At 41.0% G+C, this 23,048-nt stretch overlaps 1 protein-coding gene and 1 pseudogene across 5 annotated transcripts in view; one reads left to right on the top strand and one right to left on the bottom strand.

The window, feature by feature from the left end:
• Ap2b1 (adaptor related protein complex 2 subunit beta 1) overlaps window positions 1–23,048 on the top strand; it is a 107,495-nt gene that overhangs the window by 48,923 nt on the left and 35,524 nt on the right. For 4 of the 5 annotated variants that reach the window (XM_021178158.2, XM_021178160.2, XM_021178157.2 and 1 more), the window contains exons 14-18: window positions 3,498–3,690; window positions 17,420–17,461; window positions 18,273–18,419; window positions 20,481–20,626; window positions 22,022–22,151. In XM_021178158.2, the coding sequence (XP_021033817.1) occupies window positions 3,498–3,690; window positions 17,420–17,461; window positions 18,273–18,419; window positions 20,481–20,626; window positions 22,022–22,151 (658 nt within the window). The remainder of the gene's footprint in view (window positions 1–3,497; window positions 3,691–17,419; window positions 17,462–18,272; window positions 18,420–20,480; window positions 20,627–22,021; window positions 22,152–23,048) is intronic. The other variant, XM_021178162.2, reaches the window with a different exon arrangement.
• On the bottom strand, window positions 19,503–19,592 carry LOC115032708 (annotated as a pseudogene).

The following is a 23,048-nucleotide window of genomic DNA, read 5'->3' on the forward strand; positions in this document are numbered from 1 at the left end:
AAAAAAAAAAAAACAAAACAAAACGAGAGAGATGCTGTCTCAAAAAGCAAGGCAACGTGAGCTGGAGAGACACTCAGTGGTTCAGCATTGTTGGTGCTCTTCCGCAGGACCAGAGTTCAGTTCCCTATGCTACACTGAGTGACTTAGAACTACCTGTAACTCCAGCTCCAGATGATCAGCATCTGGTCTCCTTGGATATGGAACACATGCATCATACACTTAAATACAGACAAGTGAAATGCACATAGATATAGCTTTCCATTATGTATGCCTAGTTTGTGTTGTTGTCACCAAATTAGGCTAGTGAGATCAGTAAGGAAAGTGTATTTGGAGTAGAGCACAGGAAACATGCAACTTTCTACCTCCCTCAGTTTTATTATCAGGAAAGAGGAACACTAATAAATTCTTTTTGGTTTTGTTTTTCTAAGACAGGGTCTTATGTGCTTGAGGCTGGCCAGAACTCATTGTGCAGCCTAGAAGGCTCTTCATGAAGCTAGGACTGCAGGCAGGCCTGGACTATAGGCTCTGGCTTTATACATAGGTCCTTATCAAAGCCCCTTATCCATTCATACTTATTTTTGTCTTCAAAGACTGATAAAAGAGAAATACCCTTTTGTATAAATGGGGATGATGGTTTAGGAATATACTTCAGTTGTAGAGTGCTTGCCTAGTACCTGTAAAGGCCCCTACATTGAAACCCCAGCACCCCAACCCATCCAAAACTATAAGATGTATGTGTGTGATGAATTGCTGAAAATGACATGTCTGTATGGTCCTTCCCTAAATCTTCTGGAAAAGTTAGTAAGTACTGTATTTGTGACATAAAATAAGGCAACCCTTGAAAGCTTGAGCCTGCCTCTTGCAGCGGTTCAAAGGTGGCATTACTGGGCCTTTCAGAAGCACTTGGCAAAGAGTGAAGTGCTGTCTAAGTGCTTATTGTGCTCAGCATTTGCCACTGCTTTACGGAGGTGATGTGAAGAGCTGTCTGACTTAAGACAAGACAACCCTTGAGAGTTTCTTTGATGATATTTGTGCAGTTACTTTACATGACTTCACTGACTACTTGGGAAAAACTGGATATTGAATTTCTTGGGTGTATACTCATGATTTGTTCTTCCATATTTCTCTTGAATCTACAGGACTATATATATCTTGTCCTCTGACCGTATGTACCCTCTTAGAATAGTCTTTCATTGTAGTGAGGAAAACTATGCATTTTTACCTTCTATTTTGAGATACTAATAAATGCACATATTCTGTCATAGTTCTTTGATGGCTCATGTTGTAAGTTGGTGGAATTTCACATGTAAAGATTAGCCTATGTGTTCATGTATTTCTTACTTCATCTCCTTCTGCTCTTATTTGTCCCTTCTTGACATGACTTTACTGAGACTTCTCCTGAGGCATCTTTCATAGATTCTCTTTAATCTCTGTAATCCCATGTTGTTTCAGTTAGTTTTCATGTGATAACTTCTGACAAACACCTTCAGGGAAAAGCGAATAGAAGGGACCTCATCATTTAGGAACTGTCCTTTCATCCCTATGTAGTATGTTATTTGGCCTTAGGTTTCAGAGGGATTTCAGTCCATTTTAATGGAAAAGACCTGGCACCAGGAGTGCTCTATTCATGCAGTAGGAGTGAGAGGCAGCTGCTTGGTCATGTGGTGGCAGATGAAGCAGAGGAGAGCAGGTTAGTACCAGAGGCAAATGTAACTTTCAGCAGCTCTCTCCTAATGGTCTACTTCCAACAACTGTGGAAACAAGCCTCGGGGCATGTCCATGGAGATTGTCTGGATTGGGTAATTTACTTGGAAAGGCCCACCCAAAATGTGGGCTGTACTATGACATAGGCTGTGGTCCCCAACTGAATACAGAGGAGAAAGTAGAGCTGAGCACACTTGTTCATTGCTCTGTGCTTCCTGATTGGGCAGAGTGTTACCAGTTGTCTCCTGCTCTTGCCACCCCACATCTTCCCTGCCATGATGAGCCAGTCTTCCAGCTGTAAGCCAAAGAAACATTTTTAATGACTTTTATTAGGAATTTTGTTATAGCAGTGAGGCAAGTAACTGGCACATTTATCTTATTACGGTGGCAAAATAGGTCACAGAAATATGCCCATGGTCTCCAGGGTTTTCTCTGTCATAGCAGAGAAGTTATGGAGACAGGAACATCCCTAATCAGGGCAGCAGGAGTTTGAGCCAGCAGCTTGCTCTCCTAGAAGAAACAGGAAGCAGATATAACTTTCCAAAGCTTGCCTCTAGTGATCTTCTTCTGCCTGCCAGGCCCTATATTCCCTGAATACTCCACAACTGTCAGAACAGTGTGACAGGCGAGGGACTGCTTATTCAAACTGTAAACCTGTAGGGGACATTCCAGAGTCAAGTCATAACACCTGTTCCATCTTAATCTGACTACTAGCCTTGGTTAATTCAAAAGGTCTGTCTGAACTTTAACAGTGCTTCTCTTCATACTCTGCACTTCATACTTAGGGACCTTAGGGACCAACCATAGTCACTGCTAATAACACCACAAGACTCTACCACTTAACGTTATGCTTTTGTTGGAGCCTCACTTTGAAAGCCTGGCTTGGGTGGTATTGTTTACATTCGCTTGACTAAGAAACTTGGTCGTAAGTTGTCACCGTAGTTAACACTATATGAAGCCTACACTTGATCTTAGATGTCTGATTCTAGATCCCCTGCTCTTACCAACACAACTTCCGCTGGCCATTTACCCTAAGCTATGTGTATACATTTCTGTCCAAGTTTTTTTGTGTAGCTCGGACTGCCAGTTTGACTGCTGGGCTTCTGTAGTTATTTTTCTACATAAGAAAGATAACGCAAAAGAGAATTAAACATCTTGAAGCTGTGGTTGTAGAATGAGTTTTTAGCAACAAAACCAAAACAGACCAAAACCTAAGTGTCTTCTATTTCTCTTTCTATTTCTCTTTACCCTTCCGCTTCCCCATTGGCAGCCTCACTCATCTTTTTCTTTTTCTTTTTTGTTTTTTGTTTTTTTCGAGACAGGGTTTCTCTGTGTAGCCCTGGCTGTCCTGGAACTCACTTTGTAGACCAGGCTGGCCTCGAACTCAGAAATCCGCCTGCCTTTGCCTCCCAAGTGCTGGGATTAAAGGTGTGAGCCACCATGCCTGGCCACTCATCTTTTTCTTAATGCTTGCTTAATCCTATGTTCCTTACTACCCCATGTTCAAGTCTGGTCAAAGGTTCCTTAGGTTTTTTGTTTTAACTTATATTTGTTTGCTACATGTGTGTACACATGTCTCACAGAAGACAGCTTGTGAGCGAGACTTCTCTCCTGCCATGTGTAGATTCTGGGGATTAATCTTGGTGTTACCAGTGGAGCTACCTTGGCCCTGTTTAACCCCTTGATTAGCTTTTCAGTGTTTTATGACCATGCCCCCGGCAGTCACGCGCTGCTTTGTTGCATTATGGATAAAGATGGGTTTTCTCATGCCTTCTCTGTGTGGTTGCTTGCAGCACTGATGCAGGTGATAGCCCTGTTGGCACCACCACTACAACCAACCTGGAACAGCCTCAGGTCATTCCCTCTCAAGGTGACCTTCTGGGGGATCTTTTGAATCTTGACCTGGGTCCCCCAGTGAATGTCCCGCAAGTGTCCTCCATGCAGATGGGAGCAGTGGATCTTTTAGGAGGAGGACTGGATAGCCTGGTAAGCATCTTTGTTTCTCTGGGTTATTTTTACTTCTTGGTAGACTAGAGAACTTGATTTGGCTTTCCTTGATGAGCATTAATGTCCTTTGTAAAGGACAGAATTATCTATCTTTAGAGAGTTCATTACTATTCTGTTTAATACGATGCAGTATGTCTGCACATGCATAGGTTTATCATGTTGGCCTGCTTATAATAGAACTTCTGGTATTTAGCCAACATGTTATTTGACAGTCTTAATTATTAATGTCCTTACCAGAGTTCATTATTTTTCTAAGCTTCTTACAAGTTTTCCTTTGGTCCTGAATATCATTAAAGTGGCTTCATAATGGTCATCCTCTTTTAGGCTTTTAAGCCTCTGCCTTGTTGGGTGTGGTAGCACATACCTATAATCCCATCACTTGGGAGGACAGGCAGGAGGACCAGGAGTTCAAGGTCAACCTCAGCTACAAAGTGAGTTCGAGGCAGACCTGAGCTAAATGAGACTCTGCTTCAGTGTTCACATACCCTAAAAAATACCCTTTATCTTTTAAATATTTATTGGTTTGTGCCTTTTACACATGAGGCAGTTATTTGAGCATTTTGTCTAAAATGTACCTTTGTCACAATTGGAAAGAACTGCTCGACTTTTTCCCCTTCCCCTCACTTCTACCTTTGTCATACTTCCAATTTAATTAGCTTCCAGGATTCTAATAATAAAAGGCTCCAAAGTTCAGAATGTCTGTGGACATGTGCCACCAGTTTCATTGTTGTACAAGATGGAGAACTAACAAATGCAACCGTCAGTGTTTGGGGGAAAGACTAGGAAAACGATAGGTCGCACGGCTCCCTGTAGATTTTACTTAACCTTGGAACTACAGTGTAGGTGTCCTATACTCTGATGACCGTCCAGATGCCTGACAAGTTGACATATTTCCCAGCAACATTGGAAGGCACACACCTTAGGTAGGAAATATAATTTTAGAGATGATAGAAACCATGCTCCTGTTCTCATCTGTATATTACAGGTTTTCTCATAAACTTTATAAGGATCATTGTGTCTGTGGGTTATCCATGTCAGTACAGGTGCATTTAAGCTTTGGCAGAGAATCCACTAAGGTGGAGTCAGACCTCTGTGAGTTGTTCAGTGTATCCAGAATCTAGTCACAGGCCATGCAGGGGACTCCAGCTTGTTGGCACAAGTTGAACACCCCTATTGTGTTTCTTTTGAATATAGGATTTGGGATTGACTGGTTGTAGAAGGAGAATAGTATCTTGGTGATGTCATTCTACATTGTTCTATATATATATATAGCCTCTTCAGACTAAAGGTAGACAAACAATATCATGGAGCTGCCCAAGAAATGGAAGCAGCTCTTGTTGTATTGCCATATCAACTACAGGTTGAGCACTACATCCTGAGGTTTATGCTTTAACTTCCTTTCTGCTTTCCCTGGTCTCATTGAACCTAAGAGGGTAAACACGTTTACAAATGGAGGTGGAAAGGGGGCCCTGGTTTTGATATTTCCAGGGCCACAATATAAACAGGTAGATAGATATTAATATGTAAAGATGAAACTCTATAAATACTGCTTCATATAAAAAGGCTGCTGGAGGAGCTGGGGAGATGGCTAAGTCTTGAAGCATGAGAACCTGAGTTTGGTTCCCAACACCCACATTAAATAAAAAACAAAACAAAACAGGTAGTGGCTGAGCAGTGGTGGTGCACAACTATAATCCCGGCACTTGGAAGGCAGAGGCAGGCAGATCTCTGAGTTTCTGGACAGCTTGCTTTACAGTGAGTTCCAGGAGAGCCAGGGCTACAAAGAAAAACTCCCATCTCCCTGGGGGAAAAAGAAAAAGAAAACAAAAACAACCAAAGAACTAAAAAACAGGTAATGGTGGTACATGTTTGTAAGCCCAGTACTCACAGGCATAGACAGGTAGATCCCTGGGGCTTGCTGACTGGCCAGCATAGCCTAATTAGTGACTGTAAAGGCTCTAAGAACCTGCTTCAGAATAGGAATAGTGGCCTTTAATCCTAGCATTTGGGAGTCAGAGGCAGGGGGATTTCTGTAGTTTGAGGCCAGTCTGGTCTTCATAGGAAATTCCAGGCCAGTTAGGGCTACAACATAAGACCCTTGTTTCAAAAAAGAAAAAGAAAAAGAAAAGAAAAGGTGTGCATCATACTTTTCTTTTTTAGTTAATTAATTGAATGTTTATGGGTGCTTTGTCTTCATTTTATGTGTATGTACCACATGCATGCTTGGAGACCAAAAGAGGGCATCATATCTTCTAGGACTGGAGCTACAGCTAGTTGTGAGCCACCATGTGGGTGCTGGCAGCTTTTACTTTTACTCTGGATCTGTATGTAGTTTAATATATTCACTCAGAGACCCTAAATTCCATTTATGAGAATATCACAAGAGAAGCCTAAATCTGACTGTGTGGAAAATGAGTTTCCAGACATCAGTGGACTGGGCTACTTTTAAAATTGCTTTTCAGGTTATCTAAAGAGGAAAATTAATTAATGTACATAAATAATGCCATTTCTTAAATGAATCCTTGCTTTATAGAACCATTTCACAAGCCTATATAATAATGTATATAAACATCTTGTACAGGAGAGATCCGGATGTAGTTAGGCTCTGTGGCATTTGGGGTTTTCATGTTTGTTTTGTTTTGGTTGTGTTTCTTAGTCTTTGTGTGGAGGTTGGTGTCCACACACACGTGTGGATGTTAGAATTTGCATGCGTGTGGATGGTACGGGATGACTTTAGGTGTTGGTCCTTTGCCTTCCAACTTGTTTTTGAGGCAGTGCTTTTGTTGTTTTTTGGGTTTTGTTTTGTTTTGTTTTGGGCAAGTTCTTCTTATGTAGCCTAAGGTAGTCTCAGATTGACAACTCTACTGCCTCAGCCTCCCTAGTGCTGAAGATTGCAGGCATATATCACAGAGCCCAGCATTAATGTTGGGTTTTAATTAAACCTCAACCTGTGGAGGTCAGTGCTGTCCTGCTAATGAGCTTTATTAGCCTGCCAGATCTTTACCTTTTTATGTTTCTCATTCTAGCTGCCATCTAAAATTACTAGCAGTACTATTTATATATAGTAAGAAGAGCAAGTAAACAAAATGTCTGCAAAGTAGGATCTTTTTTGAGACAGGGTCTCCCTGGCTGGCTTGGGAACTCACTGTATAGACCCGCACTGTATAGAACCAGCTGGCTTTGAACTCAGACATCCGCCTGCCTCTCTGGGATTAAAGGCGTGCACCACCAAGCCTGGCCCCCAAATACTCTGTTTTTATGTTTGTTTGCTTTGTTTTGTTTTTAAGTTGTCCAAGCTATTTTAGGATTGAGAACATTGAGCCAAATAAAATTCCAAAATGGAATTAGGTAGCTGATCTCATATGCCAAGCAGTGACTTCTTCCAAAAAAAAAAGTTTTCTGACAAGTCAATTTGACACATGTTACAGGGACAGACATCTTGGGCAAGTGAAGACCTGAGTTCAGTCCCTAGAGTCCAAGGTGAAAGACGGAGAGAACAACTCCTCAAGGTTGTCCCTTGATCTCCGCACACTAATGCACACTGATAAAGTAAATATCAAATCAGGGTTTTACAACTAGACATCTCTGAGTTCACCTTTGTTTTTTTCTTTTCATTGTGATTTTTTTGGGTTTTTTATTGTTTGTTTTTGTTTTTTTGAGTGGTTTAGTTGTTTGATTGGTCTGTTGGTTGGCTTTTTTTAGACAGGGTTTCTCTTTACACAACTGTCCTGGAACTCACTCTGTAGACCAGGCTGGCCTCAAACTCATGAGAGATGTACCTTTCTTTGCCTCCCAAGTGCTAGCTGGGATCAAAAGGGAGCGCCACCACCTGGCTTCCATTGTGATTTTAAGAGATTCAATCTATCTTGGCTAGAAGTTAACTTTGCTCAAATACACAGATACTGGAGACTGAAACAACTGAGTTTTCATATTGTTTATTTGGGGTTGCTTATCCTTTTAGTCAAGATCTCACTGTATCCTGTTTGTCCTCAGCCCCCAGCAGGCTGGGCTGGAAGCTGTGCACCCGCATGCCCAGCTTTATTGGCTCGGGTTTTTTTGGAAAGTTTATATCCTCTGCTAGGTATTTTCAGGCTTCTTTTTTTAGATCCTTCTGGTCCTCCAGTTTGCCCTTTTTTTACCTTCTTTCATCTCCATACTTTCGAAATTTTGCAATTCAGTGACCTTTTCCGAGAGCTGCCACATTAGGAAAGACTAATTAATTTACTAATCACACCTGAATAAAGCCCCTTTTCCATTGATGAGAGTGATTGAGAATCTGTTGCTGTGATACGGAGAAGCACCCGCACATGCTCCTGAAGCTTGGTCTGGTTTCTTTTAAGGGGACAGTTTAGACACGGAATGCCTTTTTAGTGCAAAACTTGAATCTAAACGACTCCCTAGCTGTTCCTGTAGTCTTACTGCCGCTTCTATTTTTGTTGCCCTTCAGCAATCTTCTCCTTTTGCTTGTACTCTACAGATAAGGTCTTGCTTCTGTTACTGTAAACTCAACTGTCAGCTTGTGGAGAATTCAAGTGAAATGTAACTAAGCGGTTCATCTGTTCAACAGGCAAAGCCTGGGGCATTCAGTCCAGAGTAGGCTTACATAGGAGTTACCTGGACATCTCATTTCTTTGAATTAGAATCCATGTTAATGGCATTCATAATCAGTTTATAAAACTGCCTGTTCTGGACTAGGTGTGATTTTTCTCACAGTGCATATCCTTCTGGTTTCATGTAATATAGGAGATGACCTGAGGGCCATGTGTGTAACTCTGGCCTGTGTGTTATAGTGTGTATTCAAGAGGTTGACTGTGGGAGTAACCATTTAATATCAGTTATTTGTTGCCTTGACTTTTAATCTGTTAACAGAAGCCTTGGCTAAATTGGTGTTTTGTTCCCTCTAAGATGCTGTGTGTTCTGTTTAAATGGTGCTGTTGAATACCAAAAATGATAAAGAAAATATTATTCCAAGTGTCCTTTATGCAGAGGAAGGACTATATACTAAAGAAATATTCTGTTCCCAGTTGGAGTCAGAGCAGCATCTAGGAGAAGCTGCATTTTTGTAAGTCCTAGTGTGTGCTTTTCAAAGCCTCCCACGCTGTTCCCTGCAGATCTTTACCTTGTAGTTTGTTTGTCATGTGCTACTTTATTCATGTTTTGAGTGCTTAGCCCACAGGAAATTCCGCATGAATTCCAGTTTTGTCATTTCTCTTTTGCAGTGACTTAAGAGCTGAATTTTAAGTTTATTATTATGTAGAGAAATCTGTTAAGTTTTTGTCTCATTTTTCCCATTACATTTTTTCAGTGTGAAGACCTTTGTCAATGCAGAGGTTTAATTAAGGGCTGGCCTCATTTTGCTAGTCACCTTTATCACTGTAAGCAAACCCCAAGATACTCAACCTGTGAAGAGAAAGGGTTATCTTGGCTCCTAGTTTGGGTGGCCTTAGAGCATGAATACTTAGTTCAATTGCTTTGGAGTCTTTGGGTGACTAATCTTGATCGTTAACTTGACTAATCTGGAATTCACTAAAATCCAAGCTGCCGTAGGTGGTTCTTAATCTGATTATTTGAGGCAGGAAGACCCACCCCACCTCTGGCCCACACTATCTGGTGGTAGCCCAGATAAAGAAACAAAGAAGATGGAGGGAAAGCAAAGAAATTCCGCTTTTCGTCTGCTTGCCCTCACACTTGCTGGCACGTTCATCCATTCTGTTGGTATTGAATCCTACTTCTTCAAGATTCCAGTGTAGACTGAAAACAAGCCCCTCTCCAGGAATCCTGTAGGACTCTGGAGCCAGATTGGGACTGCATAGACAACACTTAGGGTGAGGTGGCACAGTATGTAGCAAGAGTTCATGGTGGACCAAGTCCACTCTCTTCGTGCCTAGGAAGTAAAGTGTGAGGAGAGTCACGGGCACCCTTTCGTAGTGGCCAGGATGATTCCCCTTGAGCTTCTGCTGCTTCCCATGCTACCACAACCTTTGTCTGGACCAGACCTTTAACACTCGGACTGTTTGGAAACACTTACCCAAACTATAGCAGGCAATTTAGAAAAAATTTACCAATTTTTTATTGTTGATCCTTGTGCTAGGACTTGTACAGTTTTTAATCCTCACAGTTTATCACCATCTTGTGATTCCTCTGTTTGTTTGTAATGACCATTTTCTAGAATAGAGTTCAAGTGTTTTCCTCTCAGGATCCCCTTCCACCCAATAAATTTTTATGCAACCCTCAATATATATTCATGTAAAATAAGTATAAAAATCAACCATTTCCTGACAGCAAGTCAGACTATACAGAGAAACCCTGTCTCGAACACCACCACCCCCAAATAAATAAATAAAATGATTTATTTATTTTTATGTGTTACATGTATGGTTTGCCTGCATGAATGTAAGTGCACTGTTGTACATACCTGCAGAGGCCAGAAGAGGGCTCTGGATCCCCTAAGATATAGATGGTTATAAGCATACATACAAATGCGGGGATCCAAACCTGAATCCTCTTAAAGTACAACAAATATTCTTAACTGCTTGCACCTCTCTAGCTCAGATTTCAGTTTCTTAATGATCAAAGAAAATTCGCATGATAATGAGATGGATATTGTTTATTCTTGCATAAAATGATACTCTTGGTAGAATACTTGATACTTCAGCTTTACTGTTTTTCAGAATTGATAATTACTTACATTTTATAGCTGTTAATGCTCAGAATGTTGTTTTCTCATAAATACATAGTACAAAAATGGCAGAAGTGTGTTTTGTGGGGAGGGCTACTCCATGTTGGAAATTCTATCTTAATTCCAAGCCAAATTCATTTAGTGGTTTGTTTTTTTTTAAATAAAACTCAGCACAGCAACTCACCACAGCAATTTTTAAAAAGTAGACATTCTAACACATTAATTTGATATTTTTGTAGTAAAGAACCAGGTGGGAAAATGTTCAAGTTTTTATTTTGCATAATTAAGCTGTGATGTTTCGATAGGAGCAGGAAACTTTGTGGAGTTCATAGCAAACAGTCATACTCAGTCTGAGCCAAGTGACCGACCTCAGGAGCCTTCCTGGCTGGGCAGGAGCAGGAAGCAGGCCAGGTACCTGAAGGAGCGCTGTGAAGCTCAGGGGCTGCTTTTTCAGAACATAGATTCATTACATGTTTGGTTTTGATTTAATTGTTGGTCATCAAGTGTTCAGAGAACTTTTACTGTTTCTAAAACTTACATGATCATATATTCAATTACATGATTCAAAATTTGTGTTCCAGAGTAGAGTCCAGTCTTACTTTGGTTGATGTCCTTTGGACTACAGAGGACATGAGTGACATGGCTGATTTCTCATCTTACAGTGTCAGTCTTGCTTAATGGTGATTAATGAAAATCCAGAACAAACTGACATGCTAGAGCACAATGTAGATTGTGTGACTGAGAGATCTGACTTCTCTGGGATATCTCTATGCTGCACCTCTTGTGTTCTGTGGACATATGTGTCTAGGTTAATGTGTTATTAGGAGGTGCATAAGCATTGGAGAATGGGAAAACTGTATTCATTTGTGAAAATAAAAAATGGCGCTAGGCTTGGTGGCGCACGCCTTTAATCCCAGCAGAGGCAGGTGGATTTCTGAGTTCAAGGCCAGCCTGGACTACAGAGTGAGTTCCAGGACAGCCAGGGCTATACAGAGAAACCTTGTCCTGAAAAACCAAAAAAAAAAAAAAAAATGGCTAAGGTTACACTCTTTTAGGTGGACTGACAAAATCCCACCTTTTCATCTGCTTGGCATTGGTTCACAGTAAAGTATAGGTGCCTTCCAAGCAGCTAAATGACATGCAGGCACTCTTCTATACCAAAATCATACAGGTGCTGGGTGTGTAAGCTCGATGAGGCTGAAGTAGGAGGGCCTTTGGTTTGAGACTAGCGCAGGCTATGATAGAAAGTAAATGGCCATCTGCATCCACATATCAACATTCTGTCTCAAAACAAACACAAACCAAAGCATGCAGGTAGTACCTTTCTAGCAAAGTGTTTGGCCTGGAGAGTTCATTTTACTTGGCTCTTTCATATGTGCTGATAGTATTAATGTTGGCAATGGCTCTAGGCCAGTTAGTCGATAGTTCGTTGGCTTCCATCATTTTGGTGATTATTTTCTCCACTAAAATGATTCATTGCAAAATTGACTCCTAAAAACTATTGCCAGTAGATGTACTTCCATGGTCACTAGAACACTGGTTCGTTTAATAAATACATATTGAATGGCTACCATATATCAGGCTTTATTCCAAGTACTAAGAATAAAGTTGTGAGCAAGCCAGTTCTTACAGGCTTCTCCTCTAGTGGAGGGAAAAGTGGTGAATTCCATGTAGAGAGGCAGTGCTGCTGTGAAGAGCAATGGGGCAGAATGCAGTTTCTCGTGTGAACTTACCATATCCCATGTACGGCTTCTGTCTCTGACTTGTGGGTCCTTCTATAGCAGGCTTTGAGGGAACTTGTGAACTCCTCATCAGGATGCAGTAAAGCTTCCTGCTTTCTCTTCCAAGGAGGCTGTGATGAGTCAATGTGTTCTCAGCTATCAGTTTGTGTCTTGGCTTATTATGGATACAGAATCTCCTTGTGTATTTACTGGTTGTGTTTAATGATACTTCTTTGCATAGCTTTGAACATGCATATTCTCTACCCAGCAGCTGGAAACCATATTTTCACTTTGTGATGAGGATTGTTGTGAGGAACAGAGCTATTGGCAAACTGTGCGGGTTGGTGCGTTCCTTAGAGTCACTTCCCTTTGATGATTTCTAGAAAGCATTACATAGACGAGATAAGGGTCTAGACAAGTGTAGAAATGTTGAGCTTACGGTCTGTTCCTATGATTAAGAAAATACCTTCAGGTACCTGGACAGCTCCAGTTTTAGAAGCAGGTATTTGTACTTTGGACAAAAGGGGCCCAGCCTAGACCAGTCACTAGTACTATGTAGAATTTTTTCCTTTAAGTCAGTGGCCATCTCTGTTAATATTCTTTCTTTTCTAGTATAGAATAGAGTTTATTTAGGGCATGGGGAGGGGAGTTAAGAGAGTAGCAGAGGCAGAGAGAAAAATATTCTTTTGTTAGCTTTTCTTTTCCCTTAGAGTTGAGTAGATTTCTTCTTTAATAGAATTTCTCTCTTCAGTTCTCTCTGTGTGTCAGTCTTTTATAGTATGAGGCCATTCATGCTGAGCTGACATTTCCCTTCACTATCTGGAGCTTACTTGTGGCTCAGACTTTTGGCTTTGCCTAGTTCTGCTGCAGAGTTCATGTAATGTGCCTAAATCTTTTCAGCTCATAAATTATAGCGGTCACCATGGACTCACTACTTTCTGCCCAGTTCCTAGATTAGTTCTGCAATGACCTAATCACTGTGTAGTCCAGTGTTAATCCCAGTGCTCTGGTTAAACATTACTTTAGTTATGGTGGAATGACTACTCTTTGATGGTAGACAAATGTTAAGTTCTATTCTAAGTACCATTTAATGACAGTGAATCCTGTGATTTAGATTGGAATAGGGAATTACACTCCTCATTGGAAGTATCAGCTAAATACCTTTAGAAAAACCCTGTTTTCAGCATTTGAAATACTGCATAGTCATGCATTGTTGGCTCATGCCTATAGTCCCAGGATATAGGAGACTAAGGCAAAAGGATTCTCAGTTCAAGACTATCCTAAGATATATAACAAGGCCCTGTCTCAAAACAAAAGCTACCCCCCACATGCCCCAAAATTGACCCCCCTCCTTCCTCCTTCTTGTATTCTGACTTAGTTGTCCTGTAGTTCTTTTCTTCCTGAGGAAACATGAAGCTCAGTAAGGCAGTCCTGCGATGGTAGGGTGTGACATGTGACACTGACGGATTAGACACCTAAGAGGAGGACACGAGTGTTTCACTCCTGCCTTCCATAGCTCACTGGATAACAGACAGAAACCTGAATTGTAAAAGCCCTAATGTGGTTGATTTAGTTAGTATAGGACCCTTATAAGTATGGGCTCTCGGAATACTCTCTACTAGATAAACCTCATACCAGCAGTCGAGCTGCAGATGTCTCGTGAAGACTGATGACTTTTCTAGGTGTTTTTCTTGGTTATCTGCTGCATTACATTTGTCAGAGTGGTGGAGAGCTAAACGTCATTGCCTCTCACCAACATTTACATATTGTCAAAGAAGAGGATCATCTCCCTTGAAATCTTCTGTAGTCAAGAGGAAAGATTCAAAATAAAGCCTGAATAAGCTACAGTCTAGTTTTGCTACCTGGGAAACATTGGCTTTATTCTTTTCCTTTACTTGGGCCATAGCACAGTTAAGTTAACCTTTATTCTTCTAACTGCGTCTCATATCCTTTGGGTCTCATGTGTGTCGGGTTCTAGCTGAATTACATGTTCTTGATTCTAAATTGTTGGTAATATAAAAAAAGGAGCACCAGGATTGTTTTTCTTTTCTTTTTTTAACATATATTTTAATTTACTTAATTTTATGTGCATGGGCATTTGCCTGCATGTATGTCTATGCCTCACATTCATACCCAAAAGAGGTGATAGATCCCCTAGGACTGGAGTTATAGACAATTGTGAGCCACCATGTGGGTGCTGGGAATTGAGCCCTTGTTCTCTGGAAGAACAACCCAGTGTTCTTAACCACTGAGCCATCTCTACAACCCCGAAGATTGTTTCTTCTGTGGTTTCAAATAAAATTGATCAGTAGTATGGGGAAAGATTGTGTTTAGACATTTTCCAGCTGATAGTCTCATAATATTCAAGAAATGAGAATAAAAATCTAAGGGGGGGGGAAGAGAATTAAAATGATCTAGGCATGGTGGTGCACACCTTGCCAATACTTGGGAGGCAGAGGCAGAGGCAGGCAGATCTCTATAATTCCAGGCCAACCTGGTCTACATAGTGAGTTCCAGGCCAGCCTGGGACCCTGAAACCCTGTCTCAAAACAAGAACTACAACTGAGTTTCGTGTGAATTCTCGCATCACTGTGATATATACAATCCCTGTTTTGTTCATGGCAGCTGGAGTATTTGGTAGAGGCCCCTCCATCTTGATAGATCAGGAAGCAGAAAGCAGGACAACACCACCAGCTAAGGACTCAAACATAGGAACCTAAAAGTGACATTTCAATCCAAGCCACAGTAGGCGTTACTTCCTTTAATTTAAATATCACCAATAGCTACCTCTTCTTAGTGCTTTTTATTGAATATTTAGTAAAACTGTTACTTTTTAAATGTTTTTCTTCTAAGCATATGCCAACCAATTTGATTAAAAAAAAAAAAAAAAAAAAAAAAGTCTTTCAAGCTTGGGTTTCAAACCTGGCCAGAAGAGGGGCTTGTTCAGGAATGTAGAGGTAAGTCTAATAGGAAGTCACAAACTTAGGATGAATGAGATGTTTTGCAGACACACACACCCCACCCCCCAAGGGGATTGTATTTGGTTTTCCTTTCTTCCTTAGAAAGGGTTTCTCCTCAAATTCTGAAGTCATTTTTAACATAAGAATCTTCTCTGGTTCCAAATTATTCTCTACTGTGGTTTTTCAACTCTGGCTGTGTACATTAGAAGTAAGTGAAGTGGAAGAACTATTGCACAATGCCCAGAAGATACCTCAGAAAAGTAAATCGTTGACTCTGAGCATGAGAGTGGCAGTAGCAGCTTTTAAAGCTCATGTGCACACACAGATGGTTGATTCCGCTTGGTACCTAGGTAGAAAGTAATCATCGTTACTGGCATATAACTAAAGTAGTTACTAGTACTATTTAAAAGTTGGAATATTAGTCTCAGAAAACACCAGATCTTGTTAAGAGGAAAATGAAAAGATGTTAGCAAGTTAAATTAATTTGTCTTTGTAAGCTTTTTGTTGTTGTTGTTCAACTTTTAAAAACAAAATAAGTATTTGCCCATGGTTCAGTCTAACTGATGCACTCCTTCCTGGTCGTGCTTTAACCTTGTTTCCAGCCCTTGTGGATGCTGTTGAGAAAGGACCCTGCACCTTTTACTTTTTTTTTTTTTTTTTTTTTAAATTTGAATTTACCCTGCCTTTGGATCTTCACTTCATTATCCTCTGGGTAGAGGGGGGTTGTTCCAGAGTTTCCTTTTATGCTTTGTTGTCTATATGGGTTTGCATTATTCTTTCTATCTCATGGGAGCTTGTAAAGCCTGCCTTGATTAATCTGTGGTCCCTTTGTTGCTTGGCTTCTTTTTGTGTCTCACATGCAGGAAATGTTACATAGTTGTTTGTCTGAGTACAAAAATGCCATGCTACGGATCTGTATCATTCTATCCAGGAAGAGGGGATGTGCAGCATCTCTTCTACTGACTTTGCCACCTTTTTAGTTACTCAACCTCTTGGCTGCAGTGACCTTTTGATTTGGATAACTATTTGGCTACATCCAATGACATGATTAAGTGGCCTTTGAGAACCGCATTCTAGAAATGTTGGCTTGGTTAAAGCACCTGCTAGGATTAATTTTCTAACTTAAAGGAAATAGAATTTTGGCATAAGGCCTCACTATTTCTGAGTATAGATTGAATTTAGGGTTTTGCAATATTTATATATTACTATTAGTTCATAAGTCACTATTCCCAAATAATAAAGATACAGTATAACCTTGTTTTTACTACCATCCCAACATGATATCTAAATTATTACCACTAGACAAAATTATTGAAAAACGTTTAGATGTTTAGTATGTTTTTAGAACAAACCATTTGGTGATTCACAGATGCTGTAGATATGGTGAAAGCTAGGGAGGACACAAATACAGGGCTGACTGCAGGCATCACCCCACCAAGAAATCCTGCCTTTGTAAATAGTACCATTAGAGTGTGTGAATATGTGTGTGTGTGTTGGGGGGGGGGGCGGGATATGACCACCTAAAGCCAAACAGCTCCAGTTTTTCTTCGTTGGTCTTGTCTTGGAAAACAAGACTTCCTTCAGGGTGAATTGTGTCTGTTATCAGGCCCCAAGGGGAAAGAAACAAGACCTAGTAAGAACCTGTGGAATTGCTTTCCTGACAACTTAACAGTCGCATGCTCTTCTTTGCCTCCTTTAAATGACTTGAGCCCTAAATAAATTACCACAGCGCTCTTCAGAGGCAGTAACTGTGGGAGGTGTGGAGCATGCATTCCACCTCTCTGTACTAGCTGTTTTCCCCCAGGAGTATTCTCCACTGAACTGGTAATTTTTGAAGCTAGAAGTTGCCACTCAATATTGGTTTGGTTCCCATCACTTGAATAAGGCAGCAGGTCTGGTAGGCTAAAGCATTTTTAGTCTTCCTTTGCTTTTTCCTCCTGCCTTAAATTTCTTTGTAAAGGAAAAATGCTGCTGCCTGGGCATAGCGCTTCATAGAGTATACAAACACTTAAATGATTTTTAGTCAAATACAATAAGATTGTCAGACTCTTATTTGGCTTTGTGCCAATGAATTGGGTAGGCAAACAGGATCCGAAACGTCGCTATGGTATGCTAGCTCTGTTTTCCTACTTTTTGCAAAACTCTCCCACCCTTCCACTACCACTGCTCAGTTCCCCAGGACATGTTTCTTGGCAATTTAGAAGCCCTTACTTAGGCTTTGGGAGACAAGTCAAATGGCATGCGTTTCCAATGACTTGGTAGAACAATTTACAGAATCTATATGGGCATCTAGTACTTAGCTAAATGAACTCTACCTCTCTCTCCTCTCTCTCCTTTCTCTCTTTCAGCTTGGCAGTGACCTTGGCGGGGGCATTGGAGGAAGTCCGGCAGTAAGTGCCATCTGTTTTTTTCACCATGGGAAGCTCTGCCCTGTTTGATGCTTTCCTTCACACGAGTTGTCAGAGCCACCGCTGCTCTCCAGCACTGCACGCCACAAGCTTGGTGGCAGTGTGTGAGGGTAGAGAGTGCAGGGTTCCTTGCAATCTTGGGGTCACATACCACATGTGGTCTAGGGACATCTTTAGGGAATGATGCTGTGCTGCCTGTAGAGATCTTTGTGTTTCTGACATTAAAGAGCTGAAGAAAATGGAACCTCCAGTCTTGACTACAGAATGCTTTTATGCCCTGGTGTCCAGAAAGACCTTGAGAGAGTTTGCTGGGTGCACAAAGACACTTTTCTCATAGATGAGTTTCTACGAAGTGTGAATATCAGCTCCCTCATTAGAACTTCCTACTAGAATCTAATGCCCAAATGGGAAGTGAGACTTAGCCAAACCCAAGTGGAAGTGGAACTATTTCAGTTGGATGCTTCTCCCTCGTTCTATAGACACAAACTCCTCTTTTGTTAGGGTACCTGTAGGCCTTTTGCACAGAATCATGGAAGCTAAAATTGGAAACAAACCAGACAAAATCCTGGATCACTGTGTTCTTGCATCCTACCTGTGCCTTGACAAAGCCTCTAAAGCACGAGTACATTTATCAGTGGTGGCAGAAAGCCACAGAGACGTTATGCTGATTTGTTTCTCGCAAACCCTGTAACTGCAGTGTTTTCTAACTGGTTTACCAGTGCTGTTAAAACAAGGTAACATTTTAAGGACAACTAATGTATTCTTTCTCATCTCTGTCTGCTTTTCCCCAAAGGTAGGACAGTCCTTCATCCCATCATCAGTGCCTGCGACCTTCGCTCCTTCACCTACTCCTGCCGTGGTCAGCAGTGGTCTGAATGACCTGTTTGAGCTTTCCACTGGGATAGGCATGGCACCTGGCGGATATGTGGCTCCTAAGGCGGTAAGTAGGTAGCTGAACAACACTTTTTCAGTGGACAAACCCTAGATAACTTATAATAAGAGTTACTTCCACTAACACAGAGGGTCCATGAGGAAGACAAAGGGTAGCATCCATCTTAGCCATAGGAAACACCATTAACATCCCCCTTAAACATTTAGGCTTAAAATTGGAAACATTAAATATTTGAGTTTGGGCCTCGTGTTTAGAGACATCCAATTTGTCAGCATTAAAGTACAGCTAGTAATGGTTCATCATTTTATAGTACATCAGAAAGGACACGTACAGTAGAGAAAGTGGCAGGGTTTTTGTTGTTGTTGTTGTTTTTTTTCTGTTTTGTTTTAACTTCTGTTCATTCCCCCTCCTCATTGGTACTAGGTAAGGATTCTAGAGTACAGTCTCTCAAATTTGACTTTCATAGGTTTTAGTACACCTCGTTTCTTTTGTAGCCCAAGCTCTAACTCAAGGTCCTTTGCATCAGCTTACTAGGTGCTAGCATTATAGTGGTGTGCCACTGTTCTATACAGAGAATGACCTGTGACAGCCACCTATGACCTATGAGTGAATGTTTTAATATGTAGCAGGCAGAAGTGAAAGAACAGATCAGAGCTGCAGATAGACAGCAAAGTGTCATCAGATCAGGTCCTCAGATCACAAGCACCTTGTGGACACATCTGGGGTCGCCCGATGGCGAGAGCAACAAAAGAGCATCATCAAGTGAGGTGCTCACGACAGCAGAACTGATTAGAGATCTGAGGCTGGACTTCCTAACTGAGAGCACTCTAGGCAAGCAGAGAGTTTTCTCTGGATGAATTTCCCAAGGCAGATACTTTTAGCTAAAAGTAGACTGAGAACTGAGCCATAGTGTTTAGGCACAGATTTGTAGCTTTGTTGTAAGATGCCCCATGCTGGTATCCAAGGGTGGGATTCTTCTAGTCTCTGTCTCTCTCTCTGTCTCTCCCTCTCCCCTATTTCTATCCTCTGTCCTGGGAGCCCATCTGGGCATACCTGATACCTCAGGCTAGCTCCCTTTCTGGATCTTCCTGGCATCAGATTGGTGGTTGTCTCAGGCTCACTTTTTTCAGAAATATTAGGGTACTGAACACTAAGCATAGACATAGCTTCTCTCTTCTCTGCCACCTACTGTTGCACACCTACAATTCCTCTACAGGCAGACTGGGATGGTTTTCTAAGGGTATCTTACAGGGTAACTTTGCAGTTGGCTTCATTATTTCACATTTAAAACAGACATTACCAATCTGCCCTCTGAAAAAGTGATGTCAGGTTGCTGCCCCCAAACCATAAAGAATACCAAGTCTCCCATATTCTAACTTACTCCAGGTATCACTGGGTATTTGGGGTTTTTTGTTTCTTTTAGTTTGCTTTTTGACTCTCATAAGTAAAAAGCAATATCTTATGTTTCTGTTTTTTTTCATTTCAGTGTGACTGAGTAAATCATGATTATTCACTATTCATAAACTTTTTAGCTAGGTTTATAATGGCTCACAAATTTGATTATTATTTAAATAGCATGAATCAGGGATATCATAGATTCTGGGAACAAGGATACATAATCAATAATATATTTTTAAAAAAGCATTCAGATTATATAATGTAACATGGTGGTTCTTGCAACTAATGGGATGTTGGGAATGTTAGAAATGTCTTGAAAGATTGTAGACATGCAGTTTGCATTAGTAGATTCAACTTCTTTCATGGAAGTCTTTTTTTCAGGCCTAACAGAAACATGGTACTCATCGGAATGTCTTTTTCTTGTATAAGCATTTGGCAACAGTACTTAAAACAGTAAAATGACCAAGTTGAACAGAAGATAGAAAAGAAGCCAATTGCTCATAGACTTTTATTTTAAATTGGTTCTTAAATAGTTGAGCATGATCTCAAAATTAAAAAAAAATACTTTATTCAGACCTTTTTACATGGACTTAGTATTTGTTGTGCAAAAATCACCATAATTTTCTGAAGAGATGTGACTTCCTCTTTGCATGCTGGGAAAGAGTTCCAGGGTAAATCATCTCTCCTGGGCTTTGTGCTGTGTCTCATCAGGTCTGGCTACCTGCAGTAAAGGCTAAAGGCTTGGAGATTTCGGGGACATTTACTCACCGCCAAGGGCACATCTATATGGAAATGAACTTCACCAACAAAGCTCTGCAGCATATGACAGACTTTGCCATCCAGTTTAACAAGAATAGGTAAGAAGCAACATCCTGGGTTTGACGTTGAACGGTTGTGTGTCTTGTAATGAATGTGCTCCAGTCAACTCAGGGTAAACACTCAAGCTGGCAAGTCCTGAGTGTAGAGTAAGTTTGGCTCTTGTAAGTTTGTTCAGCTGTCAGCCTTGACTCTGGAGAACAGGACAAAGTTATGGGCTCAGTGGAAAAGCATTCACTTAGCATACACAAACTTTGGGCTAGATTTCCAACACTACAGATAGACAGACACAGAGACACACACAAAAACGGGAAAAGAGAGAGAAAGGCAAAATGGTTTTTGTTATTATTGTTTGGTGATTTCAGGGCAGGATTTCCAGCCTGGCTGTCCTAGAATTCGTTCTGTAAACCAGGCTGGCCTCAAACTCAGAGATCTACCTGCCTCTGTCTCCCTATGACTGGGATTAAAGGCATGTACCACCATGCCCAGCCAATAATAGTTTTAGAAAATCAATCTTGCAGTCAAGTAGAGGCATCACAGCACATGCTTGTAGTCCCTATATTCATGGGAGGAAGCAGGAGAATCAGGAGTTCAAGATAATCCTTGACTACACACTAAATTCAAAGCCAGTCTCTGGCTTATATGAAACCTTGTCTAACAAAACAAAAACAAAACCAAACAACAAAAAAACACTATTCGGTTAATAGGCTAATAAACTGACTGAACATACAGTTTTCCAAAGATGAAAAAGAGACAAAAATAGTCATATCCACTGGGGACAAGTAAATACTCATTGTATGAGTCTGTCTCATGCAGTCAGAATGGCTATCCTATCAAGACAATGACTGGCAAAGAAAAGGTGCCTTCTTCACTGCGCTGTGGGAGTGGAAACTCATCCATCTGGAAGAATGAAAACAATAAACTGTACCTTTATACTGACCACATAGATTAGGAAGCTAGCGACATTAACTTTTCATACTTTTGTTTATAAAGTAAACATTCCTTGTCATTCTCCTGTCATAGACTCACAGACAAGAGGGAGAGTCTTAAATCTTTTTCCAAAGGATTATTTACAGAAAAAAAAATTATATATATATATATATATATATATATATGTATGTATGTATATTAGTGAGAGAGAGAGAGATACTCATTGAATCTGTCCCTCCAGCAGTATAATACACAGAAGAATCTCTCAAAATCCTAGCATCAGCAATAGTTGCTGCCTATAAACAACTTCTCCCTCTTCTAATCCATGTAATGGAAGCGGTTAGAAGTTCTGACATAGGTGGTGTTGGAGCAGGTCAATACTGCTTCCTGCTGTTCCTTCCATTTAGTTGTCTAAGTTACTTCACTGTGGTAAAAGCTGTACAAACTCACAGGTGTGTGACTCCTGCCTCTTGACGAGTGTCTGGGTGTTCCTCCTCTCTCTCTAGCTTCGGTGTCATCCCAAGCACTCCCTTGGCCATACATACTCCACTGATGCCAAACCAGAGCATTGATGTCTCTCTGCCTCTCAACACCTTGGGCCCAGTCATGAAGATGGAACCCCTGAATAACTTGCAGGTCAGTTTCCCTTCACTTGGGGAGTGTTTGTTAATGTGTTGCTGATTTCTCCTTATGTGTAAAGTGATCCCTCTGCAGTAGCTCCTTTTCCATTGCTACAACACAATACCCACGTAAAGAGGCTTATTTAGCTTACAGTTTGGGATGTGTACGTGTGTGGTATCAACATTTAATCACTCTGATGAGGATGCTTTGGCTTCCTTGTATCATGCTTAGAATTGTGGTAGATGATCTGTGACAGGGAAAAATCATAATGGCAACATTGGGGAAAAGGGGAGGCAGAAACAGTGATTCTTTAAATAAAAGCTTCTAAGACAGGCTCTGGAAAGAACTACTGTATGTCTACAAAAGGCCAGCATTCCCAGTGACCTTACCACTTCCCACCAGGCCACTCCCTCTTCTCAACTTCAGCATGGGAAGGACACCCACCCCACCCCACACATACACAGTTAATACATGAAACCTCTATGGAAAAACCTCTTTTCTTGTGATAAAGTTGGAAACAAAATAGTTGGAAATAACTGTGATGAAGCGTTTTTATTTGATTTTAATTAAAAAAAAAACCAACAACAACAACAAAGCTGTGCAGTTACTTAGAGAATTACTTGCTTAATAAACATTTTAAAGCTTATTTGTTTTTTGAGATGATCTTATTTAACCAAACTTGGCATCTCCCCAAGGAGCTGAAAATGACTTTGAGCTTCTGATCCTCCAGGCCCTACCCCCTCTCAGTGTAGGTTATAGGCATGCACCACCAAGCCTGGGCTAAGACTTCTTCTAAGACTTCCAGCTGGCCGGGCAGTGGTGGCGCATGCCTTTAATCCCAGCACTTGGGAGGCAGAGGCAGGCGGATTTCTGAGTTCGAGGCCAGCCTGGTCTACAGAGTGAGTTCCAGGA

This window comes from Mus caroli, chromosome 11 (assembly GCF_900094665.2).
Source record: "Mus caroli chromosome 11, CAROLI_EIJ_v1.1, whole genome shotgun sequence".
Lineage (NCBI taxonomy): Eukaryota > Metazoa > Chordata > Mammalia > Rodentia > Muridae > Mus > Mus caroli.